Source organism: Ursus arctos, unplaced genomic scaffold (genome assembly GCF_023065955.2).
Source record: "Ursus arctos isolate Adak ecotype North America unplaced genomic scaffold, UrsArc2.0 scaffold_19, whole genome shotgun sequence".
Lineage (NCBI taxonomy): Eukaryota > Metazoa > Chordata > Mammalia > Carnivora > Ursidae > Ursus > Ursus arctos.
In genome coordinates this window covers 23,171,333-23,193,554 of record NW_026622863.1, presented here as the reverse complement: position 1 = coordinate 23,193,554, position 22,222 = coordinate 23,171,333, and the positions used below count along the sequence as shown (strand labels likewise).

Genomic DNA, 22,222 nt, shown 5'->3' with positions numbered 1-22,222 from the left:
GTCCCATAAGAGAGGAGGCCTGAATGAGAGCAGACACCCTGGCTGAAGAGAGAACAAGACAAATGTGACCACCTCAGTCAAATCTGGTGATCCTTTGTATGTGAGTGTGTATATATGTCTGTGTGAATGCATGCACATGTCTGAGCTGGGAGAAGAGAGTGAACACCAAGGGAAAAATAAAGAGGCCAAGCAAGGAGAACTGACAGCACATAGTATCACAACTAAAGACAAAGCACAAGTGCTTTGAGTGCACTGAGATACTTGTGAGCCATCCAGATGGAGCCACAGGAGTTGATCATAGCATCTAGAAAGGTCACAGGGCAAGATGGTGGGAGTTGGCTCACACAGGTTAATAATCTGTACTGGGTACAGAAGAAACATGGTAAAGGGGATAGTGTGGAAGAACATGGAAGGGGCTAATGTGCAGGAGCACCAAAAGTGTCTAGTACAAAGCCAAAGACAACTACATAGGTAATAAAGAAAAAGCGAAAGTTAACACAGAAACAATTGTGCATTACCTCGACATCACTGCAGTCCCCTTATGTGCTGGTCCAGACTCTTATTCGCTGAATCCCCTATCCCCACCCCCATCCTGTCAATGCCACAATATAGCTGATTGAGGTTAAAAGGCACCTACTGTGTAAGTATTTTAAGACTGACAGAGCCAATTGGAATGTCTTAGGCATCAATAAGGGTAAGGCTATGAGAAACACCATCTTTGGGTAGGGTAACTTGTTAAGAGTCACATCCAGTGCAACCCTGGCCACACCAGGTTGAAGTAAGGGAAGATGACACCACACTGTTTTCCAAGACTTTGATCTCTCAATTATTCTGGTTACCCTACAGAGGCCCCAAGTACATGGACTGTGGTATTGAAACCAGTAAGAAAAATAAATAGGACAAAAAATTACTTCTTTTATTAATTCATCCTCTTACCTGTTCATGTAGAAAATATTTATTGAATGCCTATTACACTCCTAGCCCTGGGAACTGCAACATTTATATGATGAGTGAAAGAGAAATCAGGAAAGAAGTCTTCCTCTCATATATCAGGGTATCACAGAGTCACAGGAATAGTTTTAGAAGTAGAGGGCAGTAGGCATCACTTGCTTCAGGGGTCCAATAGGATAAGGAGTAAAAGCAGGCTAAGAAGGTCACAGGTACATTTAATAAGAATATTTTTTAGGTAGCAGAAGTCAAAGTATAATGGCTAGAAAAATGAGTGACTGTCAAAATGCAGCTCATTCCCTCAAGAAGTGTGTCCAGTAAGGAAGAAGGGAGATGAGAAAAAGCTATTTTGTGACTTCACTAAGCGGAGATGAGAGAAGCTTGTGCAGAGCTGGCTCCTACTGAACATCCACCAAAGAGAAGAGCCAAGTGATGAAGCAAAGTGCTAAGAAGAAGGGTAGTGCTGGGGCCCTGAAACCAGGTAGCAGAGTCAGCCCTGAAAAGCAGAACTGCTCCTTTCTCTGAAACAACAGGAAGGAGAAATGCTCTTATAGATAAGTCTCTACACAGGGAGGAGAATAGAGCCTACTGGTCAGCTTCAGTGATTGCTGTGAAGTGAAGGGCAGAGTTGCCCTGTACCAATACCTGTACACAGCAAGTGATCACTAATAATCTTCTCTACTCCAAGCTATAACCTTCCTCCCCTCTACCTCTAACCAATCTGTCATCGCCTCAGATGGAAGTGTGAGCTTCAAGATACGAATGTGTGCACAAAGGCCAGCATATGCATGCACACAGTGTACACACACACACACAGTACATCCAAGAGAAAGAAGGGAAAGAAGAGCTCTTATACAGCCTCAAAGATTAAATACTGCAGTCTGTTATTGGTAAAGCAGAAACACATTACCTTGATGAAGCAAAGATAGATGCATTGAGGCCCCCAAAGCAGGACAGGGCAACAGCAATGGGAATGGTCCAGCTGAACATGCCAAATGTCTGATCAGCAAATGTCTGGGGACAGAGCACAGAGTCACTCAGCACTGTCACTACTGAGCAGCCCACCCTCTGGCCTAGACCCATCATCTCACCCTGCAGAGCTGGAGGGGCTTCAGAAAGAAACCGAGCCATTCAGTACCATAAGATGACGAGCAAATGGGAACTCACCACAGCCACAGCATCACTGTCAAGGACATCTGAAATGTTCAGCACTGTGTAATAGGCCACATTGGTCAGGATGTAGATGAGCGTCACGATTGGCATAGAAATCCCAATGGCCAGGGGCAAATTTCTGTCAGGACAAGTGAGATAGATCTACCTAGAATCAACTCGCCTTGGAGTCAAAGTTTACCCAGGATTTTTCTGAAATTTAACAGTTCCCTGGCTCTAAGTCTTTGAGGCAGGCTCCTCTTTCCCACATGGGTCTAGGTGGGCATGAATCCCACGTCCCTTTCTGCTGAGAAAGAGAGAGAGAGAGAAACAGAGAGAGAGACCAACCGTTCTCTGTAAAGATAGCTGGGGCTCAATATTTGACCCTTCCCACAATAGGACCAATGGGTCCCACAGGAGGAGGAACAGTGTCCTCCAGGGACTGGCGGCCAGGCTAGGAACCTGACTACCCAGAGTAAGTTTCTGGCTCCCCAGGCTTCGATGTCAGCACCAGAGTACAAGGTTGTAACACCTTAGCCCCAGCTGCATCAGCTACTGCCTAGTTGAACAAAGACCTTGAGGATCCTCCAGTGTAAACCCAAGGGTGAGGAGCAAGGGGCTTTCCCACCTTCATTCATTCCCAACCGAGCCCCTTATTTCTCTGAGCTAGAGGAGGAGGAGTAGAGAGGAAAAGAAGAAGGGAGAAAGAGAAAGGGGAGGGAAGAAGACAAGTGTGCCCACTATCAGCAGGAGTTCCAGCCAAGTTGAGAAGTGAGAGTGTGATCACCGTTACCTTTCTGGGTTTTTGATTTCTTCTGTTACAAAATTAAGGGTGTCCCAACCTGAGTAAGAGAAGAGGGCAGAGTAGAGGGCGAGAGAGAGGTCTCCCATGTCCCAGGAGGAACCCTCAAAGGCGTCCTGAAAGTGCTCAGAGTGTCCTGTGGGGGCAAAGGCAGGTAGGGGAAGGGGTTCAGGGAGAAGGAAGAGGAAGAAGAAGGAGGGGAGAAATGGAAGGTTAAGAAGAAGAGGAAGAACAGGGAGAAACAGTAAGAAAGAGGAAGCAAAGATGGGGAAAAAGAGAGGAGGGTCAAGAAAAGAAGGAAAAGCAAGCAGGTAGAGGGAAGAAAAAAAAAAAACATAATTTAACATCAAAAGAACCACCACCAGCTCTCCCTGTACTTTATCACCCCACCCATTCCCCTCAAGAAAGTGCATATTCCTCTAGCAAAACTACACAATCTCAGAAAAACAAAGGCATTCCTGGCTGCCTTCTGAAGTGATAACACCTTTTCCAGAAAAGCTCTAATGAATTTCCAAGTGACCTCATAGTAGGCCAGAGCTCTTCTTCCTATTTTTAGAAAGAACCCTGTTTCACATAAAGGAGGCATTTTTAATTAACAATTAGGCCTTCCTGTGGAACTGTCTCTTGTGGCCAAAACCACTGCACAATTTGGTCAAATAGTTTTCTCATTCTCATGAAGAGAACTCTGTTGCTCTACTTGCAGGGGCTGCGGTTGCACATGGCAGGAAATCACAGGCTGTGTAAAAACTGGGGTCTTCTTATCTCTCACTAGGCCTGGGGTAGGCCCGGGGCACTTCCACCCTTGGAGAGCTAGCTTAGGCACCTGTCATGTTCCTTAGAGGGCTCTGGAGACCACACACTTGAAAGCCAAGGGAGCAGCACCTGCCTGCCCAGGAGAGAGACCTTCTGGACACACTGGAGATTTTGAACAAGATCCAGACTTAAAAGGAAGCCTGCCTTCACCTCCTGCAAAAAGTAGACCTATTCCTTCAATGTGTCAAAAGGGCTGGGTATGCAGCAAAAGAAGGGAAGATAGAGATTTTCATGCCCCAGGCATGTCAGTCATCATACATAGCAATGGTTTTCTAAGGCACAGATCTTGATAGGAGGATAACTCAGCTACCCTATTTGACCCTAAGATTCAAGGACACTGAGGTGGCTGGCTGTACTAACTTGGAACATGTGCACAAAGGTACTGGACCTGCTGCTAAGACACTTAAAAACAGAGCTTTCTGAACTCCAAATCCATTTTGTGTTTAATCCAATGGATCTGAGATGGTGGTCTCGGCTCTCCCTGGTAAATGTAAACACAGCTGAGTTTAGAGACAGACAATCTGGAGAATGACTGAGATCTCCTTGGCCAAAGATACTTCAAGACTTCCCTAAGAGCTCAGGAGACCTTGTCTACCCTCATTGCCAGTCTACTCTGACTCAGGAATGAAAAGCTTTCTAAAGCCAACATGCAGGAAAGCCAGTGCCAACTTCATACTATTTTAATATTTTGCTGAGAGCTGACTTTGAGACCAAATGTTAAATAAAAGCAAATCCAGATGAAAAGTAAAGGCTGCAAAATAACCACTCATTTCTACACTCCATCTACCCCACATACACACCACCCCACTCCTCTCAAGGACGGCCAGGTCTTCCTACTCACTGCCTGGCAGTCAGAGACCAAAAATAGGGCCAAGCAGGGCTCACTCTATCCCCATCAGTTACATTTATGACCCAATTACACAAGATCCAGGTTTCAGAAACTCCTGGGCTCCCAGCTGCCTTCTTGCAATGTTCCCAGCCTCCACAAAGGGAAAGTAGCCCTGAGGGAGCGACTGACTCATGTTCAGTTGGCCAAGCCAGCCTGGCCCAAGAAGCCCAGGAACAGATGTCTTGCTCTCCCTGACAGTCTATGTTATACACAGAAAGAGCTAATCAGTAAAACCAAGATTCCCCATGCCCTCCTTAGGAAATCTAGGCAAACTCCCAGAGTCATCACCCTCCTTCCCAGCCCAGACCCATCTTACCCTGGCACAGTTTAATGAGGCCCATGACAATGACGGCAATGAGTGCTAGGACCTTGGCATAAGTGAATGTGTCCTGAACACGTGTGCCCCACTTGACATAAGCACAGTTCACAAATGTCAGCAGACCTAGAAGGAAAAACATAAGTCACTGGCAGGCTTGAGCTGAGGGCACAGTGATCCAATCTCTCCTTACAGAGAGCATTGCTTCTGCCCTGTCTGCCTTAAAGCAAAGGGGCCAATGGACCAGTCAGAACCAGAAGAACAGGCAATGGAGGGACATCCACCATCTGCCCATCACTGTTGACAAATACAAAGGCATGCATTAACACATATTCATAAATTCTGACAGCCAGAATCATTTTTTAGAAATTGCCCCCAGGCCCAGGAATAATGGACTTCACCCACTCTTTCCTGCTCAGACTCCCAAGGTTCCAAACCATCCAAGCCACAAAATATTTCCATGGCCACAAGAGAGGCCCATCAATAAATGTGGTAAGTTTGAATGCAGGTGGCAAGTCACCTAGGAATTACAGAGACAATGTTTTGTATGAAAATACCTGACAATTTCACATACATCCTTTCAATTAATTCTCACAACCGCAAAATACAGACATTCCTATTCCTGTTTTGTAGATGAGGAAACTGGCTGAGAGAGCTCAACCATAATTCTTCAGCTTATAAACACCTCCCCCAACACCTCCTCCATTTCTATCCAAACCTCCTAATTCTCAGTGAGGTCCATGGAGAAATGAGCTTGCTTGGGCATTCCCCAGGCTCCTGTCTACACTGCTGGCTTTATTTCCAGCTCCTTATGGACCTCAGTGGTATCTGGACCCTGTGCTGAGAGTCCCAGCCACTTACCTCTGCTAAACAGGGACTGCTCTGATCCACAAGGAGGACACAAGGGTCTCCACGGTGACACAGTGGCTCCACAGGAGGACACAGAATACAAGGGGCTCCACAGTGACACTGCTAAGTATTGCCCCGAGACTCCAAAAATAGAACTTTTTTTTTAAAGATTTTATTTATTTATTTGACAGAGATAGAGACAGCCAGCGAGAGAGGGAACACAAGCAGGGGGAGTGGGAGAGGAAGAAGCAGGCTCCCAGCCAAGGAGCCTGATGTGGGGCTCGATCCCAAAACGCCGGGATCACGCCCTGAGCCGCAGGCAGACGCTTAACGACTGAGCCACCCAGGCACCCCCTCAAAAATAGAACTTTTATGTGAAACTCAAACATTATTACAAAATCTTTTGGGCTCATCCTCCAAGCCACCTCTATCTACTCCTATCCATTCTGCACTCTCTCCTTCAGCCAGAGACTCTCTTCTTACTGGTGCCATATATACACTTAAAAGAAATATCCTTTCCTCCTTGTGCAGCCACAGACAACAGCAACTCCCACTTTCAAGGTCTAGCTCAGTCACTATTTCCTCTGTAAAACCTTCCCCAAATATACCAGCCAGCCCCTCACCGAGCTGTCTCTCCCTGAACCCTGTAACACTCCCACTTCACAGCACAGATTAGTATCTATGCTATACTCATGTGGACACCCGTCTTAAGAAGGTTTCTCCCTTGGGCATTTGTGTGGTGCTTCCCCAAGAAGACCACAAATTATTGGGAGGGGGGAAGTATATTGTTTTATTAAGTTACTGCCAAGCAAGGAAGGGAAACAATGAACTCTGGTTGGAATCAATCAATCTGGTTGGTGATGACTTTCACTTAACCACCAATTCCCTAGAGCAAGGCAACTATCAGAAAGTTGACATTCCTCTACTCAAATGGGAGGAGAGCCTAGAGCCTGTGGAAATTAACACTGGCTAAACAGGCTCCATGGCTCTTTAAGAGCTTTCACTCACTGAGACGCCTGGGTGGCTCAGCTGGTTAAGCGTCTGCCTTCGGTTCATGTCATGATCACAGGGTCCTGGGATTGAGTCCTGCATCGGGCTCCTTGCTCCAGCGGGGAGCCTGCTTCTCCTTCTGCCTGCCTGCTTGCGTACTCTCTCTCTGACAAATAAATAAATAAAAGCTTTAAAAAAAAAAAAAAGGGTTTTCACTGAATAGTACTCTGGCAAATGACACAGGTGCTCACTAGTCAGTCAGGAGTGGGAGACAATAGTCAAACGGGAGGGAAGGCCAAAGGAATGCATGCTGCTGCCCTGCTAATCAAAGTTCGCTGTGTGGGGCTGAGCCTACATCAGCTAGCATAGGATTACCTAATTAATAGCCACGTAATCCACAGACCCCCGTGCAATACAGTAAGCAAATTTTGAGGTATCTTCCAGGCCCCTTCTTGGGACTTGTTCCCTCTCCCTTACCATGGCTGATCATCCAAGCTGAGCCTATTCGATTGCCCTTCCCAGGAACACAGATTGGGGTACCAAGAGACTGAATCTATCTAACAGTAGCAGAGTGGGGAGATACAGCAAGTCAAAGTCACTTCAGGCCCTTGTAATAGAGGAACAAAAACCACAAGAAAACAGAGGAAGGAAGCAGGACTATGAAAAGAAGCAGAAGTTGAGAGGCCATGCAGTTTGTGAGAAAAAGACGAACAGAGAAAGAACACAGACGACAGAGGAGAGAGAGACAAGAGACAGAGATAAAGAGACAGAGAAGGGACAAAAAGAGAGGGAGACAAAAAGATGGACCCACACATGACGAAAGAGACTATCTCACAATGCCCTGGCTATGCTCACTGTGCTTCTGCCTTGTAGCAACAAGATGTGGATGCAAGATGGGGGAGAGAAGCAGACATAATCCTCAGCCCCACTGAACAGGCACTCCCTCTCACTTCTACTCCTTCTCCTTCCCACCACCCTGCTACAAATTTCCCCCCTGGCTTGCTCCTCTCGGCACAGGAGTAAATATTGCACACAATGGCAATTCAATGACTGCGGGTAAGTAAAAGAAGGCGGCACCTCATGGAAGTCCCAGCAGAACCCATTCTGAATGACAGTCGGAAAGATACAAAAGAGTCTGTCACAGTGGTTGCCTCTAGGGAAGAAGACCAAAGCTCTGGAGAGGGAGAGAGACTTTTTCCACTGTATACTATTTTACACTCTTATTTACCATGCACTTATGCTTCTTCCTCAGTAAAAAATAAACTACTTAATCTAAAACAATATGCAGCCAGGGAGCAAGGTCAGGAGTAGGGTGAGGTGAGGAGGGCACCTGGGGCACAAAATTTAAGGAAACACTCACTTTCAGGACCACTTGGAGAACCTGAGAGCGAGTGCATCCTTAAATGCTGGCCCCAGGAGTCTTGCTTGCTTCACTGTACTCTCAACTCTGCCAGGGAACAGAGAGCTCCAAGAACAGTCTACCAAGCAGAAGCCAAGTCCCCTGAATGTTTTCCTGATTCTAATTAAGAAACAGTTCACTATCTGATCCCCACCCCTCCAAACCTCCCCAAATTCCCATCCCCATCTAGCACCACAGATTCTATCAGAGCTCATGCACAAGGCTGGGCCTGGAGGCCAGGTGCTCAGATAAAACCACCACAATTACAACATCCAAGCCTTCCCTCCTCTCCTGGAGGGATTTCATTTCCTTGCTGGAAAGCCTGCACCAATGAGTGTGGGGTCCATGTGAGGGTCTTCAAGTTCTGGGCGCATGATGGTGGGAAAGGAGTACTCAAATAGCAGATCCACACCCAATCCCAAAGCAGAAACAAATCCCCAAAGTCTCTCTGTGGCAAAAACTGCTAGTTATCTTTAAATATCTGTTCCTCCATTTTCCCTTAGTAATAGAAATTTTAGCGAGAGCGTGGGCTGCCTAAATTAAAGCTGACATTTACCAGCCTCTCTCGCAGGCAGGTATGGCCAAGTAACTAAGTCCAGGGAGGTAAGCAAAGTTTCTTATTTATATTAAGACCTCAGGAAGTCTCTCTGAAGGGGTGGAGCATGCCTTTCTTTGTCCTTCCTGTCAGCTGCAGTGCAGACTTGACAGCTCGGGCTTGAGTAGCCATCTTGGACCACCAGCTAGAAGCCACATGCTGAGGATGGCAGAGCAGTAAGGCAGAAGGAAGAAACCTGGCTCCCTGAAAAATTATGAAGTCACCCTACTAGCCCCATATTGCCTACCTTTAATATGTGAGAGAAATAAACTTCGATATATTTGAGCCATGCTGCTTTTGGTTTTCAGGTGTTGGAAACCCAAGTTAATCCTGGATAATACACGCACCCTAAGACAAAACTGTGCCTCTCATATTGTCTTTCTGATGAGTAGATCACTTGGCAACCCGCAGCTATAGTCCCAGTTACGCTGACAGTCATGGCTCTCTTTTCCCACAGCAACAGGGAGGAAGGAACCCTTCCAATTCCTCCCACAAACAAGCTGGGTGTTACTAAGGGGCACTCAAGGACGGAGGAATGCAATCCTTAACAACAGCAACAAGGTGGGAGAAGGAAAAAAGCTGGGGAGAGACCAGCTTTAGGAGAAACATGTTCCACAAGTCCGGGAAACGTAAACCCTCCCAAATGGAAATCCTGGAATCTGGAACCTCTCTTGGGATGCATATAAATATGTCAATTATATGCCTTTTTAAGAATCCTCCTTGTTTTTAATTACACAAATACACATGTTTAGTCTTATTATCAAACCATTCAAGCTCTGTACAGGGGGAGACTCCAGGGTCTTTGATACTACGGTAAAGACCCCGTCCTTCTGAATCATGTCACTTTTAGAACATGAAAGCTGTCTATCCATAGCCAACAACTGACCAAAGTAGGGGAGCATACCCTTGCTTCTCAGAACCCTGCCCAGGCCTGAGTTCAAGACAGCAAGAGACAACAGAAAGCTATTCAGGCATTATACAGTGTTTTTCACTCCAGTCTCCCCTTTAGACGTCTCCCTCCCCCATCTCCTCCTGGTCCAGCTCCTCCTCCTCCTCTTCACTGTCAGCCTTCCCAAACAAACCCTGGGGGTTGAGGGAAAGGGAGTCTCAGCAGTGAGCAAGCCTCTGCTTTGATGCCAGTGTCAGCACTGAATGACTTCTATACTGAAACCTTCACAGCAAATATTCTTGAATGACATGTGTGAGTCTACACAACAGGCAGGATCCCACAAAGATAAATGGACTAAGACAGAAAAATCACCCTTTCACAATCAAATCAAGTACATCTGGGCACCTGAGTTACCAATAATACTGCTGGTCACCTGGCCAGAGAAGGGACCTATGGACCTCAAGAGCTTCCATTTTCCCTGCAGTCCCGTAAGTGAGTAAGAGCCTCCAACCACACCAGTCAGTCTGAGGCCCCACCCACCACAGAAAATTCCAAGCTCCCAGAACACATATGAATAGAATGCACCTTTAGGATAGAGTTTCTCAACTTCAGCACTATTGACATTTGGGGCGAGATAGTCCAAGTTTTGAGAGGCGATCCTGTACTGTATAAGATGCCCAACAACACCCCTGGCTTCTACCCACAAGATGCCAGTAGCACCCCTTTCAAGGAGGTGTGACAACCAAAATGTCTCCCAAGCTTGCCAAATGTTTCCTGGGAGGCAACCTCACCTCTGGTTGAAAACCACTGTTCTAGGATAATGAGTAGCTAAGATAGCCTAAAATTCAAAAAAGTTGCTAGGATCTCTCTGCCAGTATCACCTGGGAATAGGGTTGGGGTGTCGCTGGAAAGCCAGGATGTGAAACAACGATGCCTTCAAGGGCCAGGAAGGTGGGGTGCCTGGTGGCTCAGTTGTTAAGCATCTGCCTTCGGCTCAGGGCGTGATCCCAGGGTTCTGGGATCAAGCCCCGCATCGGGCTCCCTGCTCTGCTGGGAGCCTGCTTCTTCTTCTCCCACTCCCCCTGCTTGTGTTCCCTCTCTTGCTGGCTGTCTCTCTCTGTCAAATAAATAAATAAAATCTTAAAAAAAAAAAAAAAAAGGCCAGGAAGGTAAAGCAACTGAGCAAAAGCAAGACTGTCTGGGTATAGGGTGCCCAGGTGGCTCACTCAGTTAACCGTCTGCCTTTGGCTCAGGTCTGTAGTCCCAGGGTCCTGGGAACAAGCCCCACTCTGGGCTCCTTGCTCGGCGGCGGGGAGCCTGCTTCTCCCTCTGCCTACCGCTACCCCTGCTTCTGCGCTCTCTCTCTCTGACAAATACATAAATAAAATCTTAAAAAAAAAAAAGAATGTCTGGGTATAAAACAAGAGGGAGTGGGGGGCTGTAGTAGACTGAAGTGTGTGTGCTCCTTTTTTTTTTTTTTAAGATTTCATTTATTTGAGAGAGCCCCCAAACACGAACAGGGGAGAGGGGCAGAAGGAGAGGGAGAAGCAGACTCCCTACTGAGCAGGCAGCCCAAGGCGGTACTTGATCCCAGGACTCTGGGATCATGACCCGAGCTGAAGGCAGATGCTGAACCGACTGAGCCACCCAGGTGCCCTTGGTTGCTCCCTTTAAAGGAGCACACACATGGGGCGCCTGGGTGGCTCAGTCGGTTCAGCGTGTCTGCCCTCCGCTCCACTCGGGTCATGATTCCAGGGCTCTGAGATCCGGGCTCTGGGATCAGCCCACATCAGCTATAGATACCATGACTGCTCAGTGGGGAGACTGCTTCTCCCTCTCCCTCTGCTCCTCCCCCCCACCATGCTCTCTTTCTCTGTCAAATAAAATAAATAAAACGTTTTTAAAAATTAAATAAATAAATAAATAAATAAATAAATAAATAAATAAAGGGAGCAACAACTACGCAACGGCAGATGATTGTGTCAGGAAGGAATCTGGGTCCAAGGTTGTCAGAACTTTTGATTTTTCAACAGAAAGGTCCTGGTTTTTAAATGTTGGCAAGTAATTCAAAATTGCTTACAACACTAGGCCAAACAAATATATCTGTGAGTCAAATCTGGCCCACGGGCCACCAGCTTACAGCTCTGACCTGCAGCTGTTACATGGAGAATGTCTGGGCCCTTTCTTCTACAATGGAACTTTGTCTAGCTTGCATGGCTATAATTTCTGTAAACAGTTTCCCAAAAAACCACCTGGACCCCTCTTATCTTAATTTCAAGACTAACTCAAATTCTCCTGTCCTACCTAAGTTTCGCTATGGATTCAGCACAGATTTTGTGTTTTTTACCGCTAATTATGAACTAATTGGTTTCTTCCAACCAATTTTGTCTCTTAAGACCAAGCTTCGTCACTGCCACCCCTGCCCAAAGAGATTCCCTTCAGCACATCCCAGCTTTGTCAGATGATGCATCAGCCTGATTCTACACCTAAGTTCCAAGAAAAGCTGAACCCCAAAGTCTTGTCAGTTAGGACGGGATATGGTTTTATGACTTAAGCCCATCTCTGACAAGTTCCTACCTGCAGGCATGAATTATGGAAAAGCCTGGGCTTCCAGGATCTGGGCTTGAAGGAATTCTAATGGTGAGTAATCTGGGTAAAAGTACATTATGAATGAAAGAAGCTACAGAAACCATGACTGCACTTCTAAGAAGTGAGGTCTCTCCTCCAATGAAAAGAGCAGTTCTAGGAAAAAAACAAAAACAAAACAAAACAAAACCCCGAGCAGTTCCTGGTATGGGGAGGGGCTTCATAAGGACAAAAGAACAAAAACAATGGAGAAAATCATAAAGGAAAAAAGATTTACCAAATAAAAATCTTCTGTAGATGAAAAATTATAGATAGAGGTGTCCTTTGACTCAGTTATCCTTGGAATTCACCCTAAGGCCATCACGAGACCAACACAGAGGCACTCTCAAGTGCTTAGATAAGAGCACAAACTCACAAAAGCTTCTAGAAGGAAACTGGGTAACGGTGAAGAAACTTAAAACAGTTTATTTCTTTAGACATAGGTTATTTCTCCCGTATAATTAATTCTACCCTGAAAAAAAAAAGATGCTAAAATTCTGAATCTTTATATACAAAGATTCCCACAGCAATATTATAATACTTATATATATTATAATATATATAATATATATTATAATATAATACCATAATACAGAATAATACTTATTCTATGCCAGACACAGAGAAGTACTGTACATGCATTGATTCATTGTATTCCTCACGACAATCCTTTCAGTGGGTACAAGTGACATTTCCATTTTACAAATGAGAAGACCTAGGCAACAGTTAACTAACTCCTTCAAGGTTAACAGCTGGAAAAATATCTGGTAAAGCTAGAATCACTCCTGGTCTGGCATGGGTGCCTATGATCTTAACCACTCTACCACACTGCCAGGAAACTACTTATGTGTCCCTAAACCATGTTTTCTAAGAATATCTGATGAAAGGAATTAAATATTAAAATTTTTAAAGTATTGTACAAACCACATAGAGTATGATCTCAAGAGTACTTTTTAAAAAATGAGATAAGCACAGAAAAAGAAACACTAGAAGGTATTTCACACAAATAGTAGCAATAGTTCTCTGGGAGTTAAAATTACGGGTGAGGGGGCGCCTGGGTGGCACAGCGGTTAAGCGTCTGCCTTCGGCTCAGGGCATGATCCCGGCGTTATGGGATCGAGCCCCACATCAGGCTCCTCCGCTATGAGCCTGCTTCTTCCTCTCCCACTCACCCTGCTTGTGTTCCCTCCCTTGCTGGCTGTCTCTATCTCTATCAAATAAATAAAATCTTAAAAAAATAAAAAATTACGGGTGAGGATGCCTGGGTGGCTCAGTTGTTAAGCATCTGCCTTCAGCTCAGTTCATGATCCTGGGGTCTCGGGATGGAGTCCCACATGGGGCTCCCTGATCAGTGGGGAGCCTGCTTCTTCCTCTGCCTGCTGCTCCCACTGCTTCTGCTCTCTCTCTCTCCCTCTCTCTCTGACAAATAAGTAAAAATCTTTAAAAAAGAAAATAATAAAATACATTAAAAAATTAAGTTATGGGTGATTTTTCTTTTTTCGCATTTTCAAAGTGCGTATAATGTCTATGTATTACCTTTAAATAATAGTAAAAAAACACTACTTTAAAAAATGTTTCTTTTGAAGAACATTCCACGAAAAGGGTAAAAAAAACATGACATACTAAATTTAAAAAGCAGAATATAAAGTTATATGCAAAGTACGATGCCAATTCTATACAAGAAAGAAATGAAGACATGATTTAACTATTAAAGGTGTTCATTATTTGGCGGTAGATTATGGGTGATCTGAGGATAAGTTCATCTTCTCCCTAATGAACACATTTTATAATCAAAGAATTCTTCTTTTTTTAGAGAACTCAGGCCAGAGTTCCTCCGGCCAGACCCTAACACACATACAGCAGAGTACCCACCTTCCCTCCTCCTGGGGCTACATGTGGAGGGGTTCCCTTTAACATTTGTCTTTAACAAATTCCTTAAAGTCAGGAAGCACAGTGTACCGTACAATCCTTTTTTGCTAACTCCAAGGTACTCTCAGTCTATTTTTAACACTGTGGATAAACTACACATACTGCCAAAGCTTTTGCAAGCAGAGATATGGAAAGAACAGAGTATAATTAAGTGCCCCTGGCAGAACAGTGCTAAGGAACACAGGGAATTCTGGGCCACTTCTCAGCTAAAACACTAGCTCTACAAGACTGGGTAAATTCACAGCAATCTTCTCTCATTTCAGCGATTTCACACAGAATCCCTCCTTACCACCTCAAGTGAAAAAAAAGGAAAATAAAGAGGAATCAATCGGGATCTCTCATGTTCTGTCCTCAGAAACCCAAATATGGGGCACCTGGGTGGCTCAGTTGGTTAAGCATCTGCCTTTGGCTCAGGTCATGATCCCAGGATCCTGGGATTGAGTCCCACATAGGGCTCCCTGCTCAGCGGGGAGTCTGCTTCTCCCTCTACCCTTCCCCCTGCTCGTGATCTCTCTCCCTCCCTCCCTCTCTCTCTCCCCCCAAAATAAATAAAATCTTTAAAAGAAAGAAAGAAAGAAATCTGAAACACCTGGAGACCTGAGAAACACCTGAGAAAAAAGCCATTTTGGTGTGGTGCCTGCTGCTTCCAATGGGCTGCAAAGAGTGGTAGGAAACAGTGGTCCTATGGGCTGAGGGATAACACCTTGGGACCCCAACAATCTAGAGAAGCCTCTTTCCTCAGCCTCTAAATTGATTTAAAATAAAAAGCTGGGAAGCGAAATGGCTTATTTTTGAGAAGCAGAATAAAGTCCTCAGCACTGATGGTTTGTTCTGGGTTGTTACAACTGGTGATGTCGACTCCAATCAAAACATCTGATAAGACAAATGAAAGACATGCATCAACCTGTCACACAGACTGGGGAAGAGAACTCTGGAACAGTCAACAGTAGAAGGAATGTGAGGCACCAAAAGCCACAAAGAGACTCAAACTTCTCATCCGTAACCTTTACCCTTACTTATCTTTCAGGATTAAATGACTTAGGTGAAAAATTACTTCTTCAAAAGGTAATATGCGGGGCACCTGGGTGGCTCAGTCATTTAAGCGTCCGCCTATGGCTCAGATCATGATCCCAGGGTCCTGGAACTGAGTCCCGCATAAGGCCCCCACTCAGCAGGGAATCTGCTTCTCCCTCTCCTTCTTCCCCACTGCCCCTGCTCGTGCTCTGTCTCTCTCAAATAAATAAAATCTTAAAAAAAAAAAAAAAAAAAAGGTAAGATGCCTCTCTTCCCCCCAAAAGCAAAATATGGTGTTTAAATATCAGGTACCATTAGCATTATTAAAGAAATCCACACCCTCAACATACTCCCCCGCTAAACCCCAGACTTACATATGCAAGCAGCAGCGAGGAGACGGCAGGCCAGGTACGGGGGATCACAGGTAGGGAACGAGGGCTGGATGATATAGTTGGCGAAGGTGATGGCAATGATGGCCTGACTGGTGGGTTCAACAATTAGCAAGGAGGCCCACAGGCGGATGAAGGCAATGAAGCCCCCAAAGGCCTCTAGAATATAAGCATAGCTGGCCCCAGACTTGGTGATGGTGGTCCCCAGCTCTGCATAGCAAAGGGCACCAACAACGGAGAAAAGCCCACCAATGGCCCATACGACCAGCGACAACCCATAGGAGGCAGTGTATACCAGCACGCCCTTGGGTGAGACAAAGATTCCTGAGCCGATCATGTTGCCCACCACCAGGCTGACCCCATTCAACAGCGAGATCTCCTTCTTTAGCTGCATAGTTTCTGCGGTCCTTTGCGGTTGCATGCTGACATCTTCTTCCGTGGGCTGGCTGGCCTTGGGAATGAGATGGTAGGTTGGTGTGGGGCTCTCCAGCTCCCTGGGTTCCATGGCAAATGTTTCCTTCACACTTGTGTTTACTGTGGCCTGGCAAAGAACATCAAAGAATAGAAGTATGTTAGTCTAGGGCAGAAGCCGGTGAGTCTCCGATTTAGACCTGCAAAGCCAACCTCTTATGTAGGAACAGCATGCCTTACACACAGACCTAAATATAATGAGGTTGTATCCGCTTCTACCACAGGACACAGAGAAATAAATGGAGGCAGACAAACACCTACTGCTCCCAAGAAAGAGAACTGTGAGAGGTCAGCTGACGGCAACTTTAAACAAGAGGTACTTGGCTTGATACTGAGATTAGGTTGGCATTGGGTTTATCCATAGCATGGATTCTCCCTGAGGTGCAGGTTTTGGTCTGGTCTTAACCATTTTAAAACCTACAAACCTGTCCTGCAAAGACCAGACTCCCACTACCGGGTTCACAGCCCTAGCCAACCTGACAGGCCTCTCACTGCCCACATCCACTCACCTCCACCCAAACATAAACAGGAACTTCTGCAGTATTCAGCAACACATGGACAAGTCTGTAGCTACTCTCGGGCCAGCAAAGAACATGAGCAGGTAGTGGGAAGGGCTAGGAAGATGCTAAGACCAGGGCCATTGCAAAGACTAGAATAAGGAGAGGACCTTCATGAAAATACACACCTGTGTTGCTGTGTCTACAACATCAATCTTACTTCCTACATTGCTGCTTGCCCATTCAATACATCTCTTTTTCCAAAGTGCCCAGAAAAGAGAGAGAACATAATTAAGACCTGATGGAGAAAGAACAACCAGAGGGCACCCTCACCTGGGACTTGACAGCTATCAGTTTGTTTTCCTTCTCAGCATGCCCCTCACTACCATCTGGGGTTGAAAAGAGCTTCTCCCAGAACAGGACCCAGGAATTTCGACACCCAATCAGAGCTACATGGCTTCTCTTATCCACAGACCTGGCGTTAGAAGGCAATCTGTAGGGAGATGGCACACACTACTACTTTTGGTTTAGAGTTGGGCCAGTCCAGAAACCTCAAAGAAGTTAGATTCTAAAACAACCTATACATGAAGAACCCAGAATCTGTCAGAGAAAGACAAGCACCTTCCTGAACCTGCACTCAGCATGACCTCCTCCCTCTTTCAATTCCCGTGCCCCAGTAATCAGGAATTCAGATCACCTACTTACTCCCACCTCATCTTCTGGATAAAGGAATCCTGTAAGCTCTACGATTCCCACCCAGGAATCAGTCTTTTAAGGTCACAGAGATAACTTCAGGGATAAGAATGAGATCAGGGGCACCTGGGTGGCTCAGTCGGTTAAGCATCTGCCATCGGCTCAGGTCATGACCCCAAGGTCCTGGGATCAAGCCCGCATCATGCCCCCTGCTCGGTGAGCCTGCCTCTGCCTCTCCTTCTGCCTGCTGCTCCCCCTGCTTGTGCTCTCTTTCTCTTTCTGACATATAAATAAATAAAATCTTTAAAAATAAATTAAAATAAATTTTAAAAAAAGAAAGAAAGAATGAGATCAGTACATCATCTTCCCAGAAGCCTCTCATCTACTCAACAAAGATGGAAGTGCCAGAACCTTACCTCACAGAGCCCAGAGTGAGGGAACCACAGCCACTCAAGGGTAGGCAGTTCTCAGGGAAAACTTCAGTCTCCACAGCTCCATCCAAAACTCCTGCCTTACCTGTCCCAGTCCCCTGCCAGGGTATGGACTGGAGATCAAGTGAAAAAACTCCTCTGGGGCACTAGCAAGCGTCCCCTTACTCCCAGCCTACCTCTGCTTAGATGAGACCTGGCTTTAAGGCAGCACCACTCTTCCTTTCACTCTTGGCACCAAGCCATGCAGGTTTCCCTATACAGGCACAGGCATGTGGGTACATACTTGTTTTCACGTGTCTGTCAGGTGAGCCAAGGCAACCATAAAAACAAACTTGGAAATAGCAGAGGAGCCTATATTCTCACATGAGTCAAGTGCAGAGAGACCTAGATTGCCTTTTTCCACCCAACTCAACACAGAGTCAAGCAGAGAAACCTGGTCCCGGTGCCCACTTCAGCCTCCCCTCTATTCTACCAGACCCTAGGTAGATGGGGAGAGGAGGCTGGGGCTCCCAAATATTCTTTTTGGACCTCTGATACCAGATGTATGGGTTTTCTACACATCAAGAAATTCTACAACACCAGACAATTCTGATAATGAGGGAGAGCAGAAGGCAAGCTAAGGACAAAGCACAAGCTGACACCCCACAACCCCCATCCCCAAGGTGGGATATACGTGACATTCCTCAGCACTCTTGGCTGCCCTAAAGCTAAGGGAAGGAAAAACAAATGGTTAATTTATAAAGATTACAGTCCTGCAGTGCAAGAGTCTCCCTTAGTTTACAAATGCCTTAGTGATTTACAAGAAAAAAAGCATTCTTATCAATAACCTAACTTCCAGAAGGAAACGTAGATAAAATTAAATGTCCTTATAATCCGCAGCCCATTAACAAATACTTGAGGCAGGTAGAGGATAATGTTCGTCCAGGAAGCTCCCTACTATCTTCATGTTAATGCTTCACTAGAGGAAAAAACAACCTTAACTATGGCAAGGCCTCGGGTATTTTGTAGGTCTTCTTCAGCATATGAAAGTTCTTTTGAGGGGTGCCTGGGTGGTCAGTCGTTAGGCGTCTGCCTTCGACTCAGGTCATGATCCCAGAGTCCTGGGATCCAGCCCGGCATTGGGCTCCCTGATCCGCCGGGACCCTGCTTCTTCCTCTCCCGCTCCCCCTGCTTGCGTTCCCTCTCTCACTGGCTGTCTGTCTGTCAAATAAATAGATGAAATCGAAAAAAAGAAGGAAGGAAGGAAGGAAGGAAGGAAGGAAGGAAGGAAGGAAGGGAAGAAAAAAGAAAAAAGGAAGGAAGGAAGGAAGGAAGAAAAGAAAGAAAGAAAGAAAGAAAGAAAGAAAGAAAGAAAGAAAGAAAGGGAAAGAGAGAGGGAGGGAGGGAGGAAGGGAGGGAGGAAGGAAGAAAGATCTTTTGAAAACCTGCCTTTTCCCTTACCTCCCCCAACTCCAGTATATAATGAATTGCTCCTCACAACCCCAGGGCAGCTCTTTCTGCCCAAGGGTCCTGTCCCCATGCTTTAATAAAATCAGCATTTTGCACCAAAGACATCTCAAGAATTCTGTCTTAGCTGTTGGCTCCAGATCTCACCCCATCAAACCTCACCTATATTCCAAAACTGCATCACTGACACTATCCACCTGGAGATCCCTCAGGTTAAGCGCTCAGTCCCACAAAACTGCCCCCTCTTAAGATGCCAAATACAAGTCCAGGTTGTTACCAGGGCTTCCAACTGACTGGCTATAAATTGGAGGGTCCCACTACCCCCTCCTTGGGTTCAATTAATTTGCTAGAGTGGCTAACAGAACTCAAGAAAACAGTTTACTTACTAGATTACCAGTTTATTATTAAAGGATATAACTCAGAAGAGCCAGATGGAAAAGATGCACAGGGCAAGGCATATGGGAAGAGCTTCCATGCTCTCTGGGCAAGCCACTCACTCAGCACCTCCACTCGTTCACCAACCTGAAAGCTCTCCAGACTCCGTCCTTTTGGGGTTTTTATGGAGGCTTCATTACAAAGGCACGACTGATTAAAATCACTGGCCATTAGACTGATTCAATCTCCAGCCTCTCTCTCCCGCCCAGAGGTGGACTGGACTGAAAATTCTAATCCCCTAATCACACCGTTGGTTCCTCTAGCAACTAGCCCCCATCCTGAGAAGATCTGGATGCTTTCCAAAAATCACCTCATTAACATAAACTCAGAGGTGGGTTGTAAAGGGCTTGTTATATAAATAACAAAAGACACCCAAGTCACTTTCATTGCCCTGGGGTTATTTCAGGAATTGAGAACAAAAGCAAATATTACAACAGAAAATGCCCCTATGGCTCTTACATAGGAAATTATAGGAGCTGTGTCTAGAAACAGTGAAGAACAGATGTTTATTTAATCACAGTACCACAGGGAAATAAAGAGGGAAATTCATTTCACTGGAAAATTTAGTATAAAATGGAGTTGCCTTGATATCTAACTTCCATTTAGGGATGTAGAAAGCTGAGAAAAGCATCATTCCAACTCCAATGACAAGAAAAAGCCAAATAATGTACAAAACCATAACTTTGCTTGAAGCCATCAGAGAGCTGAGGTTACAGGGCAATCCACCGGACTGAAATTTAAGGAAAAACAGGACCTCCATGGAGAGATGCAAGCTCTGGTTCACCTGTGGCAGAGGGAGAATGATGGGACCAACACACAGGCAAGTAAGAAGAACTAGGGTACAATTTTTAATGAATTACTAACAGTCTTATATGGGTTAGCAAGAGCACAGACACTCAGAGGTTTTTCTCCACAGACCTCAGTGGATTGCACGTTCATAAAAAATACTAGGCAGGAGGCCAGAGATAGCTTCTCAGTAATGCTAGTCTGGAGAAGGAAAGCAATCACTACTCTTGGAAAAATAAGGTCCATCCAGTCCCTTTACTAAAGAATAAAAATCTTACACTCCCAGGGAAAGGGTGGCAAACCTTGTCACTCCCAAGGCAGCTGCAGCAGGGTAAAAGAAAAATAAAACAACCCTTTACACCTGGGGAAAAGGCAGGAATTTCTGATCCCGACCATTAGAAGTGGCTATCCTACGTTAGGGGCCAAAGGGCAGGATCACCAGAAAGATCTACACCCCAGACCTAGAAAAACAGGGCCTAACACTGAGGCTGAACCAAGACAACAGAGAACCCCTGCTCCCCACCACCAGGTAAGCAAGCACCCAGCAACAAAAGAAAGACTTAAAGCTGAGGGTACAGTATAAACATTGGGGAAAAGCCCTCCCTTCAGCAAACCAATCCTTAACCTGAGGAATTTGAAGCCCTGTGTGCACCTAAGGTAACCACAACAACAAAACCCAAACCCAACTCATCTCCTAACTGACTGGAAACCCAAACTAAACCTAACAAAAGAATACATACTTACATCAGTCTCTACGGTTTTAAGTCCTACATATAGCAATCAGTAATAAATTACAAGCAACACAACAAAAAGCAAGAGAACCCACTATCAAGAAGCAAAGTAATTAGGGGCACTGGCGTGGTTCAGTCAGTTAAACATCCAACTCATGATTTTGGCTCAGGTCATGATCTCAGGGTTGTGAGATCAAGCCCTGTGTCAGGCTCTGTACTCAGCAAGGAGTCAAATCAGGATTCTCTCTCTCCTCTCTGTCCCTCCTCTTGCCCACATGCACTCTCTCTCTCCCCCTAAATAAATAAATTAAATAAATAAATAAATAAATAAATAAATAAAATCTTTAAAAAAAAAAAAAGGAAAGAAGCAAAGGAATCAACAGGACAAGACTTAGAGATGACCGGCTATTGGAACTACCAGACAAGGAATTTAAAATAACTATGATTAATACATTAAGCGCTCTAATGGAAAAGTTAGACAGCATGCAGAAACAGATGTGAAATTTCAGCAGAGAGATGAAAACTATGAGTCAAAGTGGGAAAAAGTGGAAAAAAAAAAAGAATGGAGCCACCAAGAGTTGCAGGATAATATAAATGGTCTGAGGTAAATATAAAAAAATACTTTTTGGAAAAAAAAAACTTTTTGGGTGGCTATTTTTATTTGCTTTGAATATAACTGACTGCCTCAAGTAAAAACAGTAGCAATGAATTGTGGATTTATAGCATATATAAAAGTAAAATGTATGACGGGAGCCTGGGTGGCTCAGTCTGTTGAGTGTCTTCTGCCTTCTGCCTTCTGCCTTCAGCTGGGGTCCTCATCCCAGGGTTCTGGGATCAGCCTGCATCCGGCTCCTTGCTCAGTGCGGAGGCTGCTTCTCCCTCTCCCTTTGCCTCTCCCCCTGCCTCAAATAAATAAATAAAATCTTAAAAAAAAAAAAAAAAAAACGGTCAAATGTATGACAACAAAAGCACAGAGACAGGAGGATTGGGAGTTATACAGTTGTGAATTTCTTATATGTGAAATAATGTAATGTTACTTAAAAAAAACACTAAACTTTTTTAAAAGATTAAAAGAAGGGGTATAAATGAACCAATAGTGGAAATAAAACATTAAAAAATACTCAAACCAAAAGTAG

General features: G+C 45.2%; 1 protein-coding gene across 6 annotated transcripts in view; it reads right to left on the bottom strand.

The window, feature by feature from the left end:
• The window catches only part of SLC7A6 (solute carrier family 7 member 6), a 35,866-nt gene that overhangs the window by 6,381 nt on the left and 7,263 nt on the right, over nucleotides 1-22,222 (bottom strand). For all 6 annotated transcript variants that reach the window (XM_048224043.2, XM_044382461.3, XM_044382463.3 and 3 more), the window contains 5 exons: nucleotides 15,582-16,137; nucleotides 4,918-5,043; nucleotides 2,891-3,035; nucleotides 2,116-2,239; nucleotides 1,859-1,962 (listed from right to left, as the gene is read on the bottom strand). In XM_048224043.2, coding sequence (XP_048080000.1) covers nucleotides 1,859-1,962; nucleotides 2,116-2,239; nucleotides 2,891-3,035; nucleotides 4,918-5,043; nucleotides 15,582-16,101 — 1,019 coding nt within the window. In that variant the 5' untranslated portion in view covers nucleotides 16,102-16,137. The remainder of the gene's footprint in view (nucleotides 1-1,858; nucleotides 1,963-2,115; nucleotides 2,240-2,890; nucleotides 3,036-4,917; nucleotides 5,044-15,581; nucleotides 16,138-22,222) is intronic.